Below are 25,365 nucleotides of genomic sequence, written 5' to 3'. Positions count from 1 at the left end.
TCTTCAAACAGAGGACACCTTCCAGGTGAGTGCTGCCCTCTGCCAGCTCTTCAAATAGAAGACTGTCCTCTATTAATGAAATATACTCGGAGTCGAGAGTGGATTTCATGCTCTTTATTCAGCTCATAGTGGGAGGAGGAAAATGAATGTTCCCCCAAAGTATCTGCTTTATATACATTATTTACACAATGGGCTGCACGTGATTGGCTAATTCCGGAATTCTCCTGTAGACCAATCAGGTTGTGGATTCACTTTCATCTGGAGCTGGATTGGGTGGCTCCTGCAGACCAATCAGACTGCTGCATTGTTCTAGGACCAATCAGACTGCTGCACTCTGAATCCTATTCAACTCAGTACATAACAAGTAGGTCACATGTCTACCCTACTGGTCAAAAAAGAAGTAGCCTCTGCCAGCTACTCCAGCTCAAGACCTCATCTCCACCTCCAGCAACTGACCTCTGGGGCCTCAACGGGAGAGCATAGACTACAGCTATGGATTTGGGCCAACCTGCCCACAACTCTGGCTGGGCCCTGACACCCACAAGGAGGAGGAACGAGAAACAAAGCAGAACATTCACCCCATAGCATCTTAGCGCCTTTGCTTTTATAGCGCTGATATTAATGGAAAGTACTCGTATTACATGTTCCCCCCTACTTATAAAGCTCCCATCCTACTTCCAGAAGGTTCTGTAACCTTTTATGATCTAAGTTTTGCCAGAGTGGGTCTGCAGAAACAGGCCTGGTGAGCTTTGAGCATCTATGCTTCCGAGGGGGTCGCTATCGATGATTACGTTCGGCTGGGATTAGAGGAAACAGGACAGTTTAGTTATAGGAAATGAAATCCACCGAGAGCGTTTCCTTTTTCTCCTTTGGATATATCTCCAGGTCTGCCAGCTGGCATTTTAATGTGAGGTTCTGGGCTAGATACTGTAGTGTTATTTTAAGATACTTTAGCAGAGCCAGGAAACAGCACCAGACGATCCAACAGCCAGCGTGCCTTAAATGTCATTGTGCAACTCAATATGGTCTATGTACGCTGCAGCAGCAGCCTTTAGGAACTTGGCAACGGCACCGTGTGGTCTTTGCACCACAAGCATCTTTCCTTTCCTTTTGCATTGCATTCATTTTGTTTCACTGGAGCCTGTAAACCTTAAGGAAAAAAAATGAAAGCGTTGACTGATGAGTGTCTAAAAGGAAAGGAATGCATGTGAGATGCTGGCTTCAGGTAGATCAATCATTCCCAAACTGGGGGCCACTGGTGTGACTTCAGAAGGGTTGATGTGTGCCTTTTAAAAAAATTTAAGGAATCCCAAGCAACGATATTGGATGCACTCATCACTCTATGTCTCTTGGAGCTGGACATTCATATTATTCTGAGCAGACAGTGGGAGTTAAGGATGCACTAGATGCAGTTGGTGCATGTATGTGACATGCTCAGAGAAATTCCAGAAACATTGCCATTGTCAAGAGCTACTACATCTGTGTGCAGCTGCCCTGTGTGGTAAACTGCTGAACTACAACAATAAAGTACCTTCAGACCCTGGACCAGGCACAGGCAAACTTGGCTCTCCATATGTTTTGGGACTACAATTCCCATAATCCCTGACCACTGGTCCTGTTAGCTAGGGACCATGGGAGTTGTAGTCCCAAAACATCTGGAGGGCTGAGTTTGCCTATGCCTGCAGACTGACTCTGCCCACCCAGGCTGGTCAGTGGGTCGTTTTGGGAAAGGAGGAGGGCTTCTTCTTTTTTTTCAGTTGAGCCTTGCGTGAGCACCAAGGTCTTCCTGAGCTCCGAGTGCCCCTGTAATCCTGGTTATCATTTGGTCCTGAAATCTGGCTTGTTTTTTGACCCTGATTCTTGGATCGACATGCAGCTTCTGACTCCCAACTCATGGCTCACCTCAGGCAGCAGCCCACAGCCCAGCCCTACAGATCTTCATTGTTTAGTCTGGGGACAGTCAACATGGTAACTTCCAGAAATGGTGATACAGGGAACCAAGCAGAGGGCCTTCTCGGTAGTGGCACCCGCTGTGTGGAACACCCTCCCATCAGATGTCAAGGAAATAAACTGAGTTTTAGAAGACATCTGAAGGCAGCCCTGTTCAGGAAAGCTTTTAATGGTTGGGGTTTTATTGTGTTTTTAATATTTTGTGGCTGGGAAAACCCTGTCAGATGGGTGGCATATAAATTATTATTATTATTATTATTATTATTATTATTATTATTATTATTATTATAGGCTACAACTCTCTCATCCTTGACTCTAGGGCATGTTGTCTGGGGCTGATGGGAGTTGTTGTCCCAAATGTCTCGAAGATACCAGGTTGGTTACTCTTGGCTTAACCAAAGGCTATCAGTCATATAATAGTTACAGGTAGGTAGCCGTGTTGGTTTGCCATAGTCGAAACAAAATTTAAAAATTCCTTCCAGTAGCACCTTAGAGACCAACTAAGTTTGTTATTGGTATGAGCTTTCGTGTGCATGCACACTTCTTCAGATATAATATAATTATATAGTCATATCATATATAGTACATCATACGAATTATGATGTAAGCAAACACAATCCAGTACAATATACAATGCCTTTTGCAACAATAATACTATATATAAAAAAACCTATAGCATTCAATACAGAAAAGACAAGCTCCCACCCATTTATAATTTAACTCAACTCTTTAACAACAAAATTGAAAGCCCCCTACAATCTGACATTTTCCATTCACCGTTTATTCTAAGTTGTGTTGCCAGTCAGCCATATGGGATTTGACTCATTCATTTTTAATAGACAAAAACCACAACTAGAAAACTAGCTAGGTCAAGTATGTAAGTTTTGTTATATATAGTGGCTTGGGGAGGAGGGCGATGTTCTTTGAGGATTAATCTCTGCCAACAAGTCATGAACATCTAAATCCAAAATATGCTGCCTAACCACTTCCAAAGCTTACTATTCTGCCTGCATTAACAAAACATAAAAATTAAAAAAAAAATCACATGAGGATCCTATCACAGCGGTTCACTTAGTGACTGATTTAACTCAGTCACTGTCTGGGATATAAATCAGTGCTAACTTTGAAAGCTTCTGGCTATTTCCATAGAATAATTTTATCCTTTAATAATGTTACCATCCTGGTATTCAGTGAAGATGACAACTTTGACAGACTAGCTTCGGATCATAACAAGAAAGGTGGTGTTCTGTTTTGTACAAAGAATACCCTCCTCACGTATTGATTCTGAATGGAATCAGTAGACCTTTGATATTCGTATTACCTGAAAGCTGTGCTTCACAGCTGAAAAATGTTAAAGCGAAGGCAGAATGAACTGACCACTTTCTTAATTGTTTGGCTAACATTTTCTCCAGCTGGCTCTGCATTCTCTTGGAAACATCCGGAGCTAGTGAAAGCGTTGCTGCAATTCTTTACACCCTTTGCTTAATTCAATGAAAGCTTCCAAATAATGAGTTACTCTGGCTTCTTGCATGTTAGCCAATGCTCCCTTCGTTTCACACGTAGCATTCCAGAAATATCTAACATCAAACCATGAGTCAGTCTGTTTTCTTCTTCTTCCCCAAAATCCTGATATAATCGCCAACTTTAATCCCAGTAATTAAAACAAAATTCAAAGTATTTCGCCTTTTCTCCAGCATTCATAGGCAGCAAAGCTTACTAATTTGCCTCCAAATCAAGCAAATTTTCCCAAGTCTAAGGAAGGCGACTTCCAGACTGTGGTAAAAGCTGAAACACTTCCACTCAGGCAGCCAGTGTCAGAGAAACAGACATACAATGCACAACAATTGCTCTGTTTGTGAAAAATATGGATACCCCTTCCTCCTCCACTCTTGCATGACTATTCATATGGGAGTTATTATGACTATTTATATGGGAGTTAGCTTTATCTATCCAACTCCAAATCAGATAAACTATTTAGCCTTGTTAATTTCAGAGTCTAATTTCCATCTTTTGAAAAAATTAAGAATATTACGAGTTAAAAGAAAAAGAAAGAAAAAGAATTCATAATCCATTTTAAAAAGGCAGAAGAAGACAACAATAAATAGGGCTGCCATGTGTCCTCTTTTTCCAGGCCATGTCCTCTTTTCAGGGGTAAAAATTGGGACAGATTGCATTCATTTGCTTTTAATGGCCATCATGGCATCCTCTTCGAAATATGGCAACCCTAAACAATTATTACAAAAAAATATAATTAAGATTACAGAACCATATAACGTATATGAAAATGGAAGAACTTACTGTTTCCCTCAAATATACCTTGATTCATGGGTTGCTATGGTTTCGACAAATATGTTCCAAATATAATTAAATTTGTGCATATACGTATAATCTTCACCTGAAAGCGATCTGCTTAAATTATCCCTTCTTTCCCCACCAATAATGACAAGAACTTTTGGCTCAGCCCTTCTTGTTCAAGAACAGCAGCGGCGAATATGGTGCCTTCCGAATGCTGCTGAACTACAACTCCCATCAGCCCCAGCAAGCACAGCCAGTGATCAGGGAGGATGGGACTTGTAGCCCTGAAGCAACTGGAGGGCTACCTCTGCCCAAGAATAGTAAGTTCAATTTCCAGGTTATACAGACAGAATCACAGCACCCACTCAGTCAAATGAACCAATTCACGGGGTGGGTGGGTGCAAAAATAATACTGATGGTCACTATTCCTTTCTTCACTGAAAAGCAAAACCTTCCCTCCACCACTGACACAAGCTCCCCAGTGCACCGACTGGGATCCACCCATCCATTTATAAATTGGCAATACAAACCTTGAAGGGCAGGGATCCATATTGCATTCCTTCAGCTTAGGCTTTGGTTTCTTATTTTCAGGATAGTAGTGGCAGTACTGATCTGGCACCACACGCTTTGAACGGATATCCACACACTCTGCAGAGTTCAGCTGGTAACCTACATTGGGGAGAGGAATAGGCACTGCATTTCAGTGGAAACCAACATACCGTCGTACCTTGGTTCTCGAACAGAATGCGTTCCAGGAGTCTGTTTGACACCTGGAACTGTTCAAAAACCAAGGCGCGGCTTCCGATTGGCTGCAGGAGCGTCCTGCAGCCAATCAGAAACCACGCTGGACATTCGGCTTCCGAAAATCGTTTGAAAACCCGAACACTCATTTCTGGTTTTCAATCGTTTGGAAGCCGCAACGTACCAGTTCCAAGGTGTTCAGCAACCAAGGATATACAGTGGTACCTCGGGTTAAGTACTTAATTCGTTCAGGAGGTCCGTTCTTAACCTGAAACTGTTCTTAACCTGAAACACCACTTTAGCTAATGGGGCCTCCTGCTGCCGCCGCGTCACCGGAGCCCGATTTCTGTTCTTATCCTGAAGCAAAGTTCTTAACCTGAAGCACTATTTCTGGGTTAGCGGAGTCTGTAACCTGAAATGTATGTAACCTGAAGCGTATGTAACCCAAAGTACCACTGTATGGATAGATTTGTGTGTTCTGTGACCCTTCCTCCTCCACTCTCACATGTGCCCCCAACTCCACACTTCTCACCTTCACTCGTAATGCCCCCTGTGAACATACACACTATTTGCAAAGTGCATTCGCATCCCTCTTTCATGCACATGCAAACATTCTCGCATAGTCTCAATCGGTCAGCTAACACTTTGGTAATGCCATCTCTTCTTGCTGCACCTCTCCCCTCCAACAGCACACATCCCCGTGTGCCTGTAAGGCCTTGTGCGATGACAACTTTCAAGCCTTCCGAGGGCTGGGAATGTTCATAAACATTTCATAACTCCTCGGCAGCTGAGCCCAATGACTCAAGAGGACTCATTTCAATCGGCTGAGGCCAGCGCTCTCTCGGCCAACAGAGATGCGAGTTTCAAAAAAAAACCCGGCTGCCTGTTATCGACCCCAAATGCGCCAACTACGGCACACAGGCCAAACACTCGTCGCTGGAAAGGTCGCAAACCTTTGGACAGATGAGCAGATTTGCAAACTCTGTGGCACACTTGTGACGGACAAGCCTTTACGGTCCCTGCAGATCCATTAAAGAGCAGCTGCAGCTGCAGCAGTAACTCAGAAGGACCGGGGAGAGGATATTTTGCACAATTATCCCGTTCCCTTGCCTGCAACAGTGCCCTGATCAGTCACCACTGCTTTTTTTAAAAAAGGTATTGGCTAGCATCCTAAATTTCCTTCTATAACTGTAATGAAGTTCGTGGAATGGAAATGCCCTGCCTTCCATTTCCCTCTATAGCCCTCTGTGCACCACAACTCTAAGCCAAGCCAGACATGTTAAGCTGTTGTGTATTTTAATTTGCAATTTCAGCTTACATTTTAAACCAGACATCCCCAAACTCGGCCCTCCAGATGTTTTGGGACTACAACTCCCATCATCCCTAGCTAAAAGGACCAGTGGTCAGGGATGATGGGAACTGTAGTCCCAAAACATCTGGTGGGTCAAGTTTGGGGGTGCCTGTTTTAAACTATTGTTTTAATTCAATTTGCTTTCCAAATGAATTTGTCTTTAACACTGACTTTTATTGACAATGCTGATGTGTATTTTTATACTCTTCGTAAACCGCTTAGAGGTTTTATGTACAGTTAAGCGACACACAATTTCCCATTAAATAAATCAAACATTACAGTGGTACCTTGGTCCCCAAATGGCTCAGTTGTAGAACAAATTGACCCCTGAACACCGTAAATCCGAAAGTAAGTGTTCTGGTTTGCGGACGTTTTTTGGAAGCTGAACATCCGACGCGGCTTCTGTGGCTTCCGATTGAGTGCAGGAAGCTCCTGCAGCTAATCGGAAGCCATGCCTTGGTTTTCAAACGGTTTCAGGAGTGGAACGGATTAAGTTTGAGAACCAAGGTAGCACTGTACCTTGTGGTGAACGCAGAGTTCTGCCGCAGACAAACTACTGCTACCTCTGCTTCACCTTACCCCCATCTATGATACAGAAATACAAATACCTGCCGGTCTTTTAAAACTATCATAAAGAAGCACATTGTGTAAAATTAAACGCTCACTATGCCTTCCCCAAAACACTAGCTACATTTCCAGTGTGCCTTTGAAACATGCAACTTGATTTTTTAAAAATAGTAGCTACCAGTGCTATTTTTCTAGAAAAAGAGGTGCTGGAACTCACCATGAACCCTTGTTCTTTTATAATGGCGCTGGTGCCCACCAGAGAGGGGATGGAACTGAGTTCCGGCTGAAAAAAAGCCCTGGTAGCTACACCAAAAACATCACCATATACTAAACTGGCTGCAAATGTTGGCCTTCTGCACTGCAAACAGGGAGGAGCTCAGTGTTACAACCCAGCATGAATTTATAGCATTAAAATATATATATATATACAGCTAGAAAGCTGTAAATCCACCACTTAAAATCCACAGCTGTACACACTCCCAAGCCACATCCATTACTCACCTCCTCCACATGTCACAGTGCAGGGGAAGAACTCTGTCTGTCTCCACTGATGACTTATGGGTTGGTAGAAGAAGAATTGAACCACGCTGTCTTTGGGGGCAGCATACCTGGCCTAGAGAGAGTCCCATTACAACACATTTGTATACCGAGGGCCAGCGCTCTATGGCCTGTCACAGAATAATTCATGCGCAAAGCGTAGCGCGGAAAGCGGCGTGGCAAAAAAAAAAAAGGCAAGGGGGAATTTAGAAACATTGCAAGCAGGAAATCTGGAGTACTATAATTTAAAGCAGAAAGGGTTTTGCTTATCAGGCACTGTTATCTTCTGCCGTTTAGGTCAGCATCACGGCCCCAGTTCACAGGTTATCAGTGGCGCCATTTCTCTTTGCCACATCTGCCTCCATTCTGTGGCACAGATAACCACAGAATGCTCCTTTGCTGGCACCCAACTGCACAGGAACCCATGGTTTTGCACCCTTGGAGAAGGGGTTCATATGAACTGGATACCCCCATGATTAGGAGCTGTTGTGGATCCCACATTTCATATGTTGGAGCACCTAAATGTTGAAGAAGTGGGCGACATGTGAAGAGAAGCATTGCTTACCATTAAAGGCTTAGAACACATTGGATCCAGTGGGGTGTAGTGATTATTATTATTATTATTATTATTATTTTCAATTTATATCCCATCATTCCTCCCAATGCAATGCGGCAAGCACGTCATTAAAACAACACAATCAAAAACATTTTCAAACCTTAAAACCAACCACATCCTCTCAGCCAATGGTTCCAGTATTAGAGTGTTGGGCTAAGGTTGCAAACACCTTGCATCGAATGCCCGCCTAGGGCTGAAGCTCACTGTGTAACCTTGGTGCGGTTCTTCTCTCTTTATCAACCCTACCTTTTAAGATTGTTGTGAGGACAAAATGGGGACAGCTGAACCTTGTATGCTCCTCTCAGGGGGGGAGGAAGGGGGGGCAGTGAGGGCGGTTCGCTCTGTGTGTTACCACTGAGGGGCGTGACAAAATGCCGGGCAGCACTCCTTGTGCGGCCTGCAGCATGCCTGAGCCACGCGTTTCTCCTGGGAATGATGCAGTGGCTTGGGTGCCCGCAGGCTCCGCGCTGCCCCAAACGGTCTGCCTGCTGCCTTCCCCTCAGCTGTAGGGTGGCTGAGAGGAAGGAAGCCGCAGACTCCTCGGAGGCCCCATGGAGCGTCCTGCCCCGGCTCACCCCGCCCCAACGGGTGGCTAGCCCCACCCCTGGGCGTAGGACACACACACCACCCCAGGTGCCCAATCGGCTTGCTCCACCACTGGCTCCTCTGAGTTCCTTTAAGGCAGGGCTGGAGTAAAATTAAAACAACCTATCAGTCAAGAGGAGAAGGGACACGGGTGGAGCTGTGGGTTAAACCACAGAGCTTAGGGCTTGCCGATCAGAAGGTCGGCGGTTCAAATCCCCGCGACGGGTTAAGCTCCCGTTGTTCGGTCCCTGCTCCTGCCAACCTAGCATTGTGAAAGCACGTCAAAGTGCAAGTAGATAAATAGGTTTCCATGCACTGCTCTGGTTCGCCAGAAGTGGCTTAGTCATGCTGGCCACATGACCCGGAAGCTGTACGCTGGCTCCCTCAGCCAATAAAGCGAGATGAGTGCTGCAACTCCAGAGCCGGCCACGACTGGACCTAATGGTCAGGGGTCCCTTTACCTTTTATCAGTCAAGAGAACACCTGCTCCCATACCAACACCTTCTTTGCCTTCCTTTGATATTGCCTCATTTTCTGAAGCTTAGGAGGTAGTTACAAAGGGCAAAACCTTTTCAGTGGTTGCCCTCCTTCTTGCCCAAGGAAGCTTGCCATGCTACCTGCTTACTGGATTTAAAGCAGGTGGGGGGGGAAGACTCTTTAAAGAGTTGTGTCCAAGCACGGTTTTTTCTTTCTTTTGCCCCAGAGCTTTCCCTGCAAAAGCCTACTCTTTACTGCTGAATTGGAACAAACGGCAACGTGGATTTTTGTGGATTGCCGAAAAGGAATGTCAGTAAAGTGTAGGTTTTTCACAGGGAAAGTGCTGAGACAAAAAAAAAAAAAAGAGCATTTGGACACAGCACTTTAAAGTGAGAAACTGTGCCTGGAAATGTGGAAAAATGAAGTCTGCTTGAGCCCTTAGTTTATGTAAGCCACTGTGGGAGTTAACAGGTGGGGTTTGATCTCACTCAAAGTCCATGGGTCTTATTTCTAAAGAAACTTTAACAAATGGGATTGAAGCTGTTGTCTCGAACCTGCACTCACTTTTAATCAAGTGCTACTTGAATTAACTAGGTATAAATCCTGAATAACTTGCTTTAGAATTGGGCTGGGCTCATACATAATATCCCCATCTTGCCAGACCAAACTCCTTCTGCAATTTAAATAGGCTACCATATTCTTCCCCTTAAATGTCTGAACTTGGATAGTAAAATGGGCTAAACAATAGCTTCCACTTTTCTGTTTGAGAAGTGAAGGTACTGCTGTATGTACATTTGCAATGTGGCTTAGCATCTTTGGAATAACAGGTGGTCTATAAATTTGAGAATATTCAATGGCTGGCAAACAGCAGGCATTTCTATTAGCTACTAAATCCACATCCTGGGATTAGAACGTCAGGATCAAAGGGCATCAACCCACCTGGCCAGAAAATACATGTAAGAATTGGAGTAACTCAACAGTCTTTCAGAGAATCGGGCCACATTTACGTTCAGGCTCTGTGGCACCACTTTAAACAGCCATGGCTACCCCCAAAGCATTCTGGGAAATATACTTTGTTATGAGTCCTGAGAGTTGTTAGGAGACCCTCTATTCTCCTCCCAGAGCTGCAATCCTTCTTCCCGGACAACTCTGGGAATTGTAGCTCTGTGAAGGAAACAGGAACCTTCAAACTCTCAGCACCCTTAACAAACTACAGTTTCCAGGATTCTTTGAGGGGATGCCTTGACTATTAAACTGGCATAACAGTCTGGCTTTAGGCTGCCTGCTTATGTGACAGCAGCCCACCTGCCTACCTTGGGCTTGAGCATCTGACACCTAATAAATCCTAATTCAGTTGTTCAGCTTCTTCTTCTCTCCCTCCCTCTCTCCCTTTGGCTGTTGTTGTCATTTTTATACATAGGTGTTTCAACTGTGCTGGCAGCCAGATCTTCAGACTGCACAGCCAAGGGAGGCAACATCTTACCTTGATAATGAAATCAGCTCCAAGGGGCCCTGGGATTTTTATCGTTTCTCTTTCTGCGCCCTTCTGAAATTCCACTGTCGTGTTTTCAATAACGAACGTTCCCGGGGCACCAAAGCTGTGTTCTCCGCTGTCTCCCTGCAGCGTCTTTGATTCAATCACTGAAACAGGAAAAGGACATGCCACAATTCAGTGGGTTGTGGAGAATACTTGAAAGGCAAAACTAAACCCCAAAACATTGACGTTCTAACAAAAAGTAGATTGGGAGAAGTAGTGACATGGGATACAGTTGTAAAAAGGCAGGTAGCCTGGTGCAATATATTTAGGCGATAACTACAGCTGTCGGGTGACAGGGGATTAACCAGGATTGCTGTTTAATCTAATTCTCTGGAAAGGGAACAAATTGCCACACTACATATATTCTGCAGGAGCTAAAATGTATTTTCATACATTAGAAATAAAACAGGTTTAGCACTGGTTCACAGCCAGCAGATAAGGAGAAAATTGATTGCCTTGAACGGCCTTACAACTAAAAAAGACATTAAGTCGAGTCAAGCCTGTCATCCACACTCACAGAATAATGAGCTTCGCTTCGCTTGCAGACCTCTCTCCCTTTTCCTGGTCAAATATATTATTGCCACTGAGCTTGAGCAACAAACTGCTTAGACAGGGGGAAGGCTTTAGATCTCAGAGCTAAGTGGTTTTGAGGTATTATTTCAGATCACTGTAACTCACACAGTGGACAAAATATGACCGAAGTTTGTTTGCTTTTGCTTTCATTTTTTAAGTTCTTAGAATTGATGTATGTGCACAGCTATCACAGTGTTTAATATTTTGCACATACACTGTACAAATTCCTTACATTTGCCCATGAAAGATGATGTACAATTAAAAGTGTTGGGGTTTTTTTGTTTTGGTAGGATCACCTGATTCCACTTCAGCATGTTTTAAAGACTTGTGGAACTGTTATCCCAACTGGCACCCGTAATATGCTCCTTTTGGCCCTGTAAAAAGGTTTCTGAAGAAGCTTGCTACTGCTGCTACAATATAGTGGGTTGCATCTGATGTTGGGTAGGCCACACTTTCTACATCCCTCTCTATTCAAGTATTGCCCATTTTTTTAAAAAAAATAATATTTATTAAAGTTTTAAATGTTACAAAAAGAAAAAAAATAATTCCAAGTTAAACAAAAACATAACAACACATCACAGTAAAAAAAAGAAGAGAATAGGAAAAAAACCCACAGAAAAACAGAAAAATAGAAACAATTAAAAAACACAACGAACCTTCCCATAACTTGTCTTTCATTTACTTGTTTCCTTGACCTCCTCGCACCTCCCTTTTTTTGTATTCTACTTCGGTTAGCTATTTCACCAAATCCCTTCCATCTTTCCCAATTTTTATCCTATAATTTATCTTAATATAATGTAACTTTACCTTTCCTCCTTTCATCCATTAACAGTCTATTTTTACTTAATCCTTTATAATATTTCCACTAAAGCCACATAACTTCATTCCAGCCTCCTTCTAACATTCCTTAATTTTACAGTGTTTCTGTAAATAAACTTTAAATTTCTTCCAATCTTCTTCCACTGACTCTTCTCCCTGGTCTCGGATTCTGCCAGTCATTTCCGCCAGTTCCATGAAGTCCATCACCTTCATCTGCCATTCTTCCCGGGTGGGTAGATCTTGTGTCTTCCAGTACTTTGCAATAAGTATTCTTGCTGCTGTTGTAGCATACATAAAGAAAGTTCTATCCTTCTTTGACACCAATTGGCCGACCATGCCCAGGAGAAAGGCCTCTGGTTTCTTCAGAAAAGTATATTTAAATACCTTTTTCATTTCATTATAGATCATTTCCCAGAAAGTCTTAATCCTTGGGCATGTCCACCAAAGGTGAAAGAATGTGCCTTCAGTCTCTTTACATTTCCAACATTTATTATCGGGCAAATGGTAAATTTTTGCAAGCTTGACTGGTGTCATGTACCACCTGTAAATCATTTTCATTAAATTCTCTCTTAGGGCATTACATGCCGTAAATTTCATACCTGTGGTCCATAACTGTTCCTAGTCAGCCATCATTATGTTATGTCCAACATCTTGTGCCCATTTAATCATAGCAGATTTCACCGTTTCATCCTGAGTGTTCCATTTCAACAGCAAGTTATACATTCTTGACAAGTTCTTACTTTTGGGATCTAACAGCTCTATTTCCAATTTTGATTTTTCCACCTGGAAGCCTTTTTTTTTGTCCAGATTATATGCCTCCATTATTTGATAATAATGGAGCCAATCCCGCACTTTATTTTTTAGTTTTTCAAAACTCTGTAGTTTTAATCTATCTCCCTCTTGTTCCAGAATTTCCCAATATTTCGGCCATTTGGCCTCCATATTGAGCTTTTTCTGAGCCTTCGCTTCCATTGGTGACAACCACCTTGGGGTTCAAGTATTGCCCATTTACTCCTACTGTCTGCTTCCTGTCCTAGAGACACTCAAACTCAGAACGCAAGGAAGAAACGTGCTAAGAGGAAGGCACGCTTGGCAAATCCACACAGTGATCAACTCCCGCCCGGAAACCAATGTCCCCACCGTGGAAGGGCATGTGGGTCCAGAATTGGCCTCCACAGTCACTTACGTTGTTAAAACCGTGTTTATGGAAGACAATCTTACTCGGTTACCAGTGATCGCCAAAGAAAGAAGAAGAAGAAGCTTCCTGTTCCTTAACTGATCCACAGCAACTCATTGTGGCCAGTGAGTGTCCTTTATAATCTGTGAAATCATGCAGATCCATTGATATGCCCCCTAAAATATTCACGAATAGCCTAAGGCATGAACAATCTTGAGGAGAAACATTCCCCAACTCTGTTAAAAGCAAGGATATAATGCAACAGCTGAGCGAGAAACAACAATATCTTTTACTGGATAAAGGAATTTTGGTCCAAATTTATCCTTGGTCTAATTCCAATGAAAGCAGTAGGGTTGGAAGAGGCATATAATTGGTCCACTGTGTCTAGACAGAAGTGTACCCAAACCCATTTGTTAAAAAAGAGAGGAAATAATCTGTCACATTTCCTTAAAAACAACTTGACTCATTTAAGTAGGCTCTGGAGCACTCATAATCCTTAGGAGATAAAAACACTAGATGTTCTATAAATAACGCTAGCAATAGCCACATTTATATGTCATAGTAATCGTTACAACAACCCTGTAAGGTAGGCTGGTATGGTGGCATCCACATTGCAGGTGGTGGCTGAGGCCAAGTGATGGAAGTTCATATAAGACCACCTAGTACATTCTAGTACATGCTGAGGTGAGTTTAAAACTCACCAACTCATGCTCTTAACTGCTACACTATGGCTCAGTCCAGATTATTACTTAAACCATAGCCTCTCTCCCCTTGAAGTGTGTGAACTGTGGACTGCTGTAACCAAAGTTAATTAATAAATCTGGGTCAGAAACCATTGACCCAGCACCACATCCTTGTACCTTAAAAACCCACACTTAGGCCATTGCCAAGAAAGTTGTCTGGTTATTCCAGCCATTGGATTCTTGTTGGATCTACGAATTAAAAGGGACTCAGGCATATAGCCTATCCCCCCCAAAAAAACCCATATATATGAATATACAAAGACTTTTAGGGCATCTAAACACTGAACAGGCCTTATGGTTCAATGGACAAGCAGGTATGTAGAGAATCACAACCCATTTGCTGGAACAACATCACTCAACGCCAGTGATGGATTAGACCACGGGTGTCAAACACAAGGCCCGCGGGCCGAATCCAGCCCGCCAGACCTCGTCATGTGGCCCGTGTAGCCGCCGCCGGCCGCCAGCCTTCATCTTTTATTCTCGCTTTTTTTTTTTTTTACACAAGAAAGCCGCCTCTTTAGCGCATGCGCGGCAGCCTACAAGCCAGAGAATGTCTGCCCTCTAGCAGCGCCGCGGCCCCCGATGAATTTGAGTTTGACACCCCTGGATTAGACCAATGCCTTAAGCAGTTCTCTACTAACAGTTATGCAAAGGCAGCCTGGATTTCAGCAGGGAAGCTTAAACCCAGCTGCTCATTCTTTCCAAGTAATTCCATCACACAGAGAGATGAAGATTTGCTCCACAGGCTACCTGTAAGCTCAGCTCCCGTATATTCTCACCTGCTTTAAGTCATAGCCTGTCAATAGCAGCTTCCCTATGGAATGAACACAAAACACTCTGCATGCGTAATATATATTTTTATAGCTATTTCTTCAAAGGGCAAGGTAATATTTTGCAAACTTAACTGGCAGCCATCTGGAAATATAACAGCTAGTGGTTTTCCAGGCATATTCAGCAAGTGATGGCCTGAAAAGTCTATTTAATTCTGAGTGCAGGTTTACCCAAAAAAGGCAGAAAAGTCGGCATATGGATGAAGTTACAACCTAAGTGGAACAAGGCTTTGTTGCTGTGGGCGAGCATTTTTCTTAGTATCACCCCAACTAACTTTAACTGAAGGGCGAGGTATTATCAGCTTCATGGGAGAATAAGGTCTTCAGCAGCCTTGCAGCACTCATAATTTGGTCCCTATGGGATGGCCAAAGGAGCAATATTAAATATAAGTGCTTTTGGTCCATGCATTGGAAGTTTTGGGTCCACCAGCCATGTGTCTTTATCAGATATAAGCCTAAACCGATTGCCAGCTGAGCAAATTTCAGTGCAGGAACCCTTAACAACAGTAGCTGTTTGTATAGTTGGTGTCAGGTCTGGGCTTGGTTTCTGGCAAACTGCAGCGGGGTCCGAGTCTATCAAACGTAGGTGGTGATCAGCTGAACAAGAAGCAGGAGACATTATCATGGTTGGGCTGGAGATTGGATACCAATTAGGTAGCACCAAGGTCATCACAGAAAAACTGGGGGTAGCAGATCAGGCAGGGAAGCTAAGGCAAGAGCAGGACTAGACCAGAGAGGAAGGAAGAGTCTGTTGTCACTCAGGGGCAGTGAGCGGGCCAGACTAAGGAATTGAGCGTTGAGTGGAGAGATTTTATTAGGCCAGGTGTGTCTTCACTGACTGGCTGGGAAAACCAGCTGACCATCTGCAGACTGCCAGGCCAGCTGATGGAGTGCAGATCAGTACTTGTCACAGCCACTTCCCAGCCAAGGAATGCACACAACACATAGTATACAGTGGTACCTCTGGTTGCGAACGGGATCTGTTCCAAAGCCCCGTTCGCAACATGAGCAGAACGCAACCCGCGTCTGCGCATGCACGGATCACCGCTTCTGCGCATGACGTCATTTTGAGTGTCTGCGCATGCGCGAGCAGCGAAACCTGGAAGTAACCCTTTCTGGTACTTCTGGGTCACTGTGGGACGCAACCTGAAAACACTCAACCTGAAGCAAACGCAACATGAGGGATGACTGTGTAAGAGGTATAGGTTGGTTGCTCGAGAGCAATCAGGCAATATGCTTCAATAGTCTGTTTTAAAGCTTTCTTATCGGTGATAAAAACCTTTGGAATGCAGAGCGCCTCTATTCCGTGTCTTGCTCATTCACTGGCAGAATCTGAGAATGGGTGGTCCTTCAACCTTCCCCAGCAGAGTAGTTTCTTGACGCCCAGTCTGCGCCTTCCCTCTCTGCGCGGAAGCCTACTGAGCAAGGAAGGCGTGGGTAACGGGGGACCTCTCTCCTCCTGGCACCGTCTCACCTCCTCCGAGCCCTGCATCTCCTCTCCACTGGAGGTGTGGTTACTCTCCTCCGCTGAGGAAGTGCTGCTTCCCACGATCTTTGGGGGCTCTCTGTAATCCATCCGGCTTTTCCCCTCTCGCCCCTGAGCCAATGGCAGTTCCCTGACAGACTGTAATTAGCTCTTTATTAACAAAAACAAACACTTACAAAGGCTTCTACAACTCTGAATATACACGCTCTATGGAGCAGTTACAGGAACAGGGGGCCATGCCCCTCCACCACCAGCCCGTAAGCAGGACGAGACTATACCTGAGTGGAAGCTGCCTCTGTTCTTCCCACTTCAATCCTCTCCTGCTTCTGGGAGACACTGGCACAGGAGAGGGTGGGGAAGCACCCGGCCCTTCACTGGCCAGACCTGCCTCTTCCTCTTCCTCCTCTTCCTCTTGTGTTCCACCCTCCAGCTCTGAAGCTTTCCCTGTCTCTGGCTCTTGCCTCCTGGCTGGTATCGGTCCCTACAAATCACTGCCCCCCTCTCCTAAGTCAGACTCCAGCTCCCTTTCCCCCAAAGCACACTCATCAATGTCCTGCCAGTCCCTGCCACTAGTCTTGAAAATTCTTACTGAGTCCACTAAAAGGTAAAAAGGTAAAGGACCCCTGGACAGTTAGGTCCAGTCAAAGGCAACTATGGGGTTGCGGCGCTCATCTGGCTTCAGGCTGAGGGAGCCGCGCTTGTCCACAGACAGCTTTCCGGGTCACTAAATTGCTTCTGGCGCAACGTGACACAGCGACAGAAGCCAGAGCGCATGGAAATGCCATTTACCTTCCTACCACAGTGGAGCCTATTTATCTACTGGTGCACTTTCAAACTGCTAGGTTGGCAGGAGCTGGGACAGAGCAACGAGAGCTCACCCCGTCGCAGGGATTTGAACTGCCAGCCTTCCGATCAACAAGCCCAAGACGCTCAGAGATTTAGACCACAGCGCCAGCCACAGCTGTGAGACCTGAGTAGTGATGCTGCAAGTTGTAAGAGACTAGCTGCTCAACTAGCTGGTCTCTCTCTCTCTCTCTCTCTCTCTCTCTCTCTCTCTCTGTGTGTGTGTGTGTGTGTGTGTGTGAGAGAGAGAGAGAGAGAGAGAGAGAGAGAGACTTTACACACAGTGACTATGCTCCAATGGATTCACTCTGTTCTGCAAAGGGTTTGGAGATGTACTGACATTCAAATCAATAAAGTTCTTTGCCATTTGCCTATACAGCAAGAAGATTGCCTGCTCCTGGTTGGAAGCTAAAATATATTTAACCCACAAGTTGAAACACGATCCATCAAAATTCCAAATTGTGATGTACAGAACCTAAGGTCAAGGAGTGAGGGGTTATCAAGATCCTATCTCACACCCTTACACCCTTAGTAGGCATCTTTAAAAGCCAACTTTTGCAGTTTAAAAGAAAACAGATTTAAGGAAATTAGAATTTTTGATTATAAAAATAGGGAGAGTCATATAAGCCAGCCCCCCCCAATAATTCATTGTGGTTGGGCTATATAGATTCATCTTGAAATCCTGGCTCTACGTAACTGCATCTCTGTAACTTTTATACTGAAAACGCAATGTGTGTGAGTCTGCCAATGTCTGCATGGCTATATGTTAGTTTGTGCATGTGTTCATGACAAACCAATAAACGTTATTTATAAGAAGGAATAAATGTGAGTGTGAGCAGCTCAGCTATATAAAATCTAAGGGGGCTTCTCCGGCAAAGTGATTATTTCCATTTGGACACAAAAAGAATAGGTAGAGCATATGTGTCTCTGATTTAAGTACAAAATGGTGCAGACCTGTCATGTCGTGTTTGGACGTCAGTGGATTTGAGAGTAGCTTCTCCTGCCAGAAAACCTACCTGCTGGAATTCATGAACTTTTTCCACCACCACCATTGTGCGCATAATTCCCAGATAGGGAACATGAGTCTCCATTAAACGCACACCTATTTTAATCCCCTCAAACTGTAAGCCACATGTTTTCCTGTTAATATCCATAAAGAATAAAAACAGAATTCACATGTATGGCTAAATGTTTAAAATGCAAGGTTCTGTCATTTAAAAAGTCGGGAATTTAGCATCTTTCGCTTCCCTTCCAGCTAGACTCGGTTGTAAGTTCATGAACTTGGTTATCTAGCATTAGCCACTTGTAAAAATATTAGCTTCTGGTTTTGTTGTTTCTACAGCAGGGGGATTATTTTCAGAGGACTCTGGCTTATTTTGGATTCTGAAGCTCTTAGCAAAACAGCTTCTGGAAAGCCTATAATATATTCCAACACCCTTCCCCCTTCACTTCAATTCCCTTCCTCCCAAAATAAACCATTTCAAATGCCAAATGAAGGGAAAGTGACAATAATAAGTGTCCTTATCTGATTTATTTGGGGAAGCCAAGCATTTAAAGGACAAGATGAAAACAACAAAGCTCTCTGCAACCCAGACAGCTTCCTTCTCCGCATTTGTAAACAAAAGTCCGGTTCTAACAGCTGAGCATCTCAAAACAACTAGAACTTGTGAACATCCAACAAAGTGGAATGTTGGAAGATTCAGGACAGATAAACAAAGCACTTGTTTACACGAAGCATAGTTGTCTGTTTATTATGCACTTGGACGCCTCTTAAAATATCGCAACCAAACTTTGCACGATGGTTCCTTAGATCAAAGAGCATGTTTTAGTTTACGTTTGAATAAAACAATTTTTGATTTTATTTTTTTTAGAATTCCTGAGCAGTGCCAGGTATGACGCCGCTAGTCAAGAATAAATTTACATTCATAAGCATAGCTGTCAATGTTTCCCGTTTTTAAAGGGAATTTCCCTTATTCCGAATAGGATTCCTCGCAAGGAAAGGGAAAAGTTGACAGCTATGTTCATAAGACACATAGGAAATATATCACAAAGCAGTAGGCCAGATTAACACATCAAAATAGCTGGATCACTGTTCAGGGAAAGCCTGGGTGAACTGACAAATTTTAAGTGGGCACGTAAATGCCAATACAGTGGTACCTCAGGTTATGTACGCTTCAGGTTACATACACTTCAGGTTACAGACTCTGCTAACCCAGAAATAGTACCTCGGGTTAAGAACTTTGCTTCAGGATGAGAACAGAAATCGTGCTCCAGCGGCGCAGTGGCAGCAGGTGGCCCCATTAGCTAAAGTGGTGCTTCAGGTTAAGAACAGTTTCAGGTTAAGAACGGACCTCCGGAACGAATTAAGTATTTAACCCGAGGTACCACTGTATTGTAGATGCTTATCAGATGTTCATTGGGAATGCATTCCAGAGGGCAAATGCCACTGGAGTCCGACTGGATGTTCGATGAACCCTGGGAGCATACAACACCACTAAGGGTGTCTCCCTCAAGAACCCAAGAGTCAAGAATCCAAGAGTCTGGGTAGGGGAATACAAGATAAGGAATTCTCAGAGGTAACCTGGTCCCAAACTGTACAGGGAATTACACGCCAACAGCAACATCTTAAACTTGGCTTAGTAGCTTGCTGGAGGGGGGAGATCTGAAGTAGAGAGTCTCTTCAGCAGGTTTTAGCCTCCTCTTTCAATTTTGATCTCTTTCAATCTCTATTTTTTCTTCATATTTCTGCGTCAGTTGGCAAGTTGTTGTTTTTAAACCCCTCCCCACGCCTTGTGAAAATTTATCAGTAATTTAGTGTACTTTTTAATATACAGTGATGATGATGATGATGATGATGATGATAATAATAATAATAATAATAATAATAATAATAATAATTTATTATTTATACCCCGCCCATCTGGCTGGGCCTCTCCAGCCACTCTGGGCGGCTTCCATAAAAACCAAAAATACAGTAAAATATCACACGTTAAAAACTTCCCTGAACAGGGCTGCCTTAAGATGTCTTCTGAATGTCAGGTAGTTGTTTATCGCTTTGACATCTGCTGGAAGGGCGTTCCATAGGGCGGGGGCCACTACCGAGAAGGCCCTCTGCCTGGTTCCCTGTAGCTTTGCTTCTCGCAATGAGGGAAACGCCAGAAGGCCCTCGGCGCTGGACCTCAGCGTCCGGGCAGAATGATGGGGGTGGAGACACTCCTTCAGGTATACTGGACCGAGGCCGTTTAGGGCTTTAAAGGTCAGCACCAACACTTTGAATTGTGCTCGGAAACATACTGGGAGCCAATGTAGGTCCTTCAAGACCGGTGTTATATGGTCTCGGCGGCCGTTCCCAGTCACCAGTCTAGCTGCCACATTCTGGATTAGTTGTAGTTTCCGAGTCACCTTCAAAGGTAGCCCCACGTAGAGTGCATTGCAGTAGTCCAAGCAGGAGATAACCAGAGCATGCACCACTCTGGCGAGACAGTCCGCAGGCAGATAGGGTCTTAGCCTACGTACCAGATGGAGCTGGTAAACAGCTGCCCTGGACACAGATTTGACCTGTGCTTCCATGGACAGCTGTGAGTCCAAAATGACTCCCAGGCTGCGCACCTGGTCCTTCAGGGGCACAGTTACCCCATTCAGGACCAGGGAATCCTCCACACCTGCCCGCCTCCTGTCCCCCAAAAACAGTACTTCTGTCTTGTCAGGATTCAACCTCAATCTGTTAGCCGCCATCCATCCTCCAACCGCCTCCAGACACTCACACAGGACCTTCACCGCCCTCACTGGTTCTGATTTAAAAGAGAGGTAGAGCTGGGTATCATCCGCATACTGATGAACACCCAGCCCAAACCTCCTGATGATCTCTCCCAGCGGCTGCATGTAAATGTTGAAAAGCATGGGGGAGAGGACAGAACCCTGAGGCACCCCACAAGTGAGAGCCCAGGGGTCTGAACACTCATCCCCCACCACCACTTTCTGAACACGGCCCAGGAGGAAGGAGCGGAACCACTGTATGACAGTGCCCCCAGCTCCCAGCCCCTCAAGACGGTCCAGAAGGATGTCATGGTCGATGGTATCAAACGCCGCTGAGAGATCCAGCAGAACTAGGAAACAGCTCTCACCTTTGTCCTTAGCCCGCCGGAGATCATCAACCAGTGCGACCAAGGCAGTTTCAGTCCCATGATGAGGCCTGAATCCCGACTGGATCTAAATGGTCCGCTTCTTCCAGGCGTGCCTGGAGTTGTCCGGCAACCGCTCGCTCAATCACCTTGCCCAAGAATGGAAGATTTGAGACTGGGCGATAGTTGGCCATCGTGCCGGATCTAAAGATGGTTTTTTAAGAAGCGGTTTAATAACCGCCTCTTTCAGCGGGTCTGGGAAGGCTCCCTCACGGAGGGAAGCATTCACCACCCCACGAAGCCCATCGCCCAGTCCTTCCCGGCTAGCTTTTATAATCCAGGATGGGCAAGGATCCAGGAGACAGGTGGTTGGTTTCACTCGTCCAAGCAGCCTGTCCACATCCTCGGAGGTAACAGATTGGAATTGATCCCACTCAACTTGACCAGACAGAACTCTAGCACTCTCCCGCCCCGGTCCTGCTCCCACGGTGGAGTCTACTTCTTCCCGAATCTGAGCGATTTTATCTGCAAAAAACTTTGCAAAATCATTGCAGGAGAACATGTGGCCCGTACTGGGCCCCGATGTTGCAGGTGGTTCCGCTAAATTGTGAACCACCTGAAAAAGTCTCCTGCTGCTGTTTTCTGCAGATGCAATAGAGGCGGTGAAGAAATTCTTCTTCGCCGTTGCTATCGCACTTGGTAGGCTCGACGTTGAGCTCTAACCTGTGTCCGGACAGATTCGGAATGAGTTATCCGCCACCGGCGCTCTAGCCGTCTCAACGATTGTTTCCTTGCCCTCAGATCCGTGGAAAACCATGGGGCTGTCCGGGCTCCATGCAATCGGAGAGGGCGCTTCGGAGCCAAACAGTCAATAGCCCTGGTTAACTCCACATTCCAGCGGGCCACCAGGGAATCAGCTGAAAGGCCATCAACATGGGATAAAGCATCCCCTACCACTCTCTGGAAACCATTTGGATCCATTAAGTGGCGGGGGCGGACCATCCGAATTGGTCCCACCTCCCTGCAGAGAGGATGGGTCGCAGAGAAGTCCAGTTGCACCAGGAAGTGATCTGACCATGGCACTTCTTTCGTTTCGCTTTTAGTTAGTGTCAGATCACCAACATCCATAGAGGTAAACACCAGGTCCAAGGCATGTCCGCGGCTATGGGTTGGGCCAGACTTATTCAGGGACAGCCCCATGGAGGCCATGCTTTCCACAAAGTCCCGAGCTGCCCCTTGTAAGGTCGTGTCGGCATGGATGTTAAAATCCCCTAGGACAACCAAGCTGGGTGTCTCCAGGAGAACATCCGCCACGACCTGAAGCAGCTCGGGCAGGGAATCCTTGGTGCAGTGGGGAGGTCGCTACACCAAAAGGAATCCTGTACTGCCCCTATTGCCCAACTTCCAGAACATGCACTCAGAGAACTGGGTCTTCCCAATAGGACGCCTGGTGCAAACTAATGACTTTCTAAAAATCACTGCAACCCCCCCTCCCCGCCCACATGACCTGGGTTGCTGTGCGTAAGAGAAACCTGGTGGACAAGCAGCGGCAAGGACAGGCCCATCTGCTTCATCCAACCAAGTCTCTGTTACACATGCCAGGTCAAGTCCTCCATCCATGATCAAGTCATGGATGGCAGTGGTCTTATGAATCATTGACCTCTGGTTACGTACTTAATTCGTTCCGGAGGTCTGCTCTTAACCTGAAACTGTTCTTAACCTGAAGCACCACTTTAGCTAATGTGGCCTCCCGCTGCTGCTGCGCCGCCGCCACGTGATTTCTGTTCTCATCCTGAAGCAAAGTTCTTAACCTGAGGTACTATTTATGGGTTAGTGGAGTCTGTAACCTGAAGCGTATGTAACCTAAGGTACCACTGCACACATTTGTGTATGCACTTTTTGCCTGATTCAAATTTTGGCAAGCAATTTTGCCTACTACAACACTTTTTATATGTTAACTTCCACTAATATCTCTGCAGTTTTGTACAAATTCTTTCAGTGGTGAAACACACCACCTCAAAATTCAGACAAGTGTGATTTTTTTAAGGACAGCTATGTTTTGGCTCTCACGCTGTTTCAGAAAGTGCAAATTAAGTATATTCACATTCATGTTCTACCAGATTTCTCCCCCGTTCCTACTTGCACCAGAGTTTTTGATTATGATAGCTCACAGTTCGTAACTGGGGAGGGAGCCTATACAGGTAGAACAGGCTCAGACCTTCCCCCACTCCCCCACAATGTATGGAGCAGGTATGGAACACCTTCAGCCCACCAGAAGTTACTGAACTACAGGTCCCATCATCCATGGCCATTAGCTATGCTTGCTTAATGTGATGGGACCTCAGCAACATCTGGGAGGACAGAGGTTCCTCACCCCTAACATACAGGGTGGTGGTCCTAAGTGATGTGGATGCAATGGAGGGGACACAGCCACCAAGCACAGCTCCACTCTCTCCATCATGCGATGGTAATTGCATGAGGAACTGAGCACACACATAGGACTTCAGGATCAGGCCTAGGCAGGAGAAGTAAGGTATTTCAACTATAGCTCCAATAACCCCCAAAACGCCCAAATTGAATACTTTTGTCCAAGCTCCTCTCTGTTAAAGGTCAAGGTACCCCTGCCCGTACGGGCCAGTCTTGACAGACTCTAGGGTTGTGCACTCATCTCACTCTAGAGGCCTGGAGCCAACGCTGTCCGCAGACACTTCCGGGTCACATGGCCAGCGTGACGAAGCTGCTCCGGCGAACCAGCACCAGAGCAGCACACGGAACGCCGTTTACATTCCCGCTATAAAGCGGTACCTATTTATCTACTTGCACTTAAGGGTGATTTCGAACTGCTAGGTGGGCAGGAGCTGGGACCAAACAACGGGAGCTCACCCCACCGCGGGGATTCGAACCGCCGACCATGCAATTGGCAAGTCCTAGGCGCTGAGGTTTTACCCACAGCGCCACCCGCGTCCCATTCCTCTCTGTTAGTAATGCGTAAAAGGGTTCATACCAAGGTGTGCTGGTCCTTTCACAGTAATTCTTGCACTGTGGCTCCCATGTGGCACAGCAATCACGGTTTCCTCCCCTAGGAAAATTAAAGGAACAGTTTCAGAAATTAAATCTTGCAAGGGAAACATAACTTTTCATAACAAACCTGATATTCAAAAGAGGAGGACGAGGAAGGAGAAGCAGTTCACAAAGCATGCCTCAAAAATAAGTTACTTAAAACAACAGGAACATACACACATTATTAAGCACATTGTCCCAGGTTCTGCTCTCTGAAACACACAGTTATTAAGCTACATGTGGACTTGTAAATCTGTCCAGCTACTGGACAATTATTTTCTGTACATCAGTCATTCAATTTGCATCTTACTGTTCCAGTTTTATTCCCTCATAGCTGGAAAGGGTTTAAAAACAGTGGTGCCATGCAAGATTTCCTTTGCAAAAGAACTTCACAGCTGGATTTTGCCCCACCACCACCACCACTCATTTCGGAAGGAATGTTGTTTGAGACTGGGAGAAGCTCAGAGCCTAAGCCTGGGGTGGCTGAACAGGATTCAGAGGAGATGGGGTCTGGCGTTGTGTCCCAGAGCCAGGCAACACCTCTGCCATTGGGAACAGATGCAAACACACACAGTTGTAGTGCATCAGGCTAGACATTCTTCTAAGGCTAATTTTCGCAATCGAGGCTATATTGCTGGGTGGATGTTCAACCTGCTAGGATAACTTTGCCACTCTTGTGCAGTTTTGATCTTGGACTTTGGAATTCTGGTCTTGCTCCTAGCTCAGTTAACCTCTCCATCCTACTTGAAGAAGCTCTGGGACTGAGTTACCTATTGCTGTACTTGCTTTGTAATAAAGGTATTTCTCATAAACTCAAGTAAGAGCCTCTGCTGTGGTGACTGGGGCAGGAGCCAGGACAAAATCATAGTTAAAATTAATCAGAAATTAATTTGTTTGGATTAAGACATCTGATCAAGCTTTGGTTAATCCAACATGGAAGTGAACTCTTCCTTAAGGCCACACCAAGGAGCAGACGGAGTGAAGAAACATGCAATCACAAGGAGTGAAGAAACATACAATCACTGTAGCTTATCTCTGTAGCAATAAACCATGGTTA

The 25,365-nt window shown here is 45.2% G+C and overlaps 1 protein-coding gene across 1 annotated transcript in view; it reads right to left on the bottom strand.

Moving 5' to 3' along the window:
- ADAMTSL3 (ADAMTS like 3) overlaps positions 1-25,365 on the bottom strand; it is a 285,901-nt gene that overhangs the window by 96,048 nt on the left and 164,488 nt on the right. Inside the window, exons 7-10 of the mRNA XM_081838660.1 lie at positions 24,253-24,327; positions 10,603-10,760; positions 7,406-7,517; positions 4,776-4,914 (exon numbers count right to left, since the gene is read on the bottom strand). Of these exons, the coding sequence (XP_081694786.1) occupies positions 4,776-4,914; positions 7,406-7,517; positions 10,603-10,760; positions 24,253-24,327 (484 nt within the window). The remainder of the gene's footprint in view (positions 1-4,775; positions 4,915-7,405; positions 7,518-10,602; positions 10,761-24,252; positions 24,328-25,365) is intronic.

This window comes from Podarcis erhardii, assembly GCF_964252035.2.
Source record: "Podarcis erhardii genome assembly, chromosome: 14".
Taxonomy (NCBI): Eukaryota; Metazoa; Chordata; class Lepidosauria; order Squamata; family Lacertidae; genus Podarcis; species Podarcis erhardii.
This window is presented reverse-complemented; position numbering and strand designations above follow the sequence as displayed.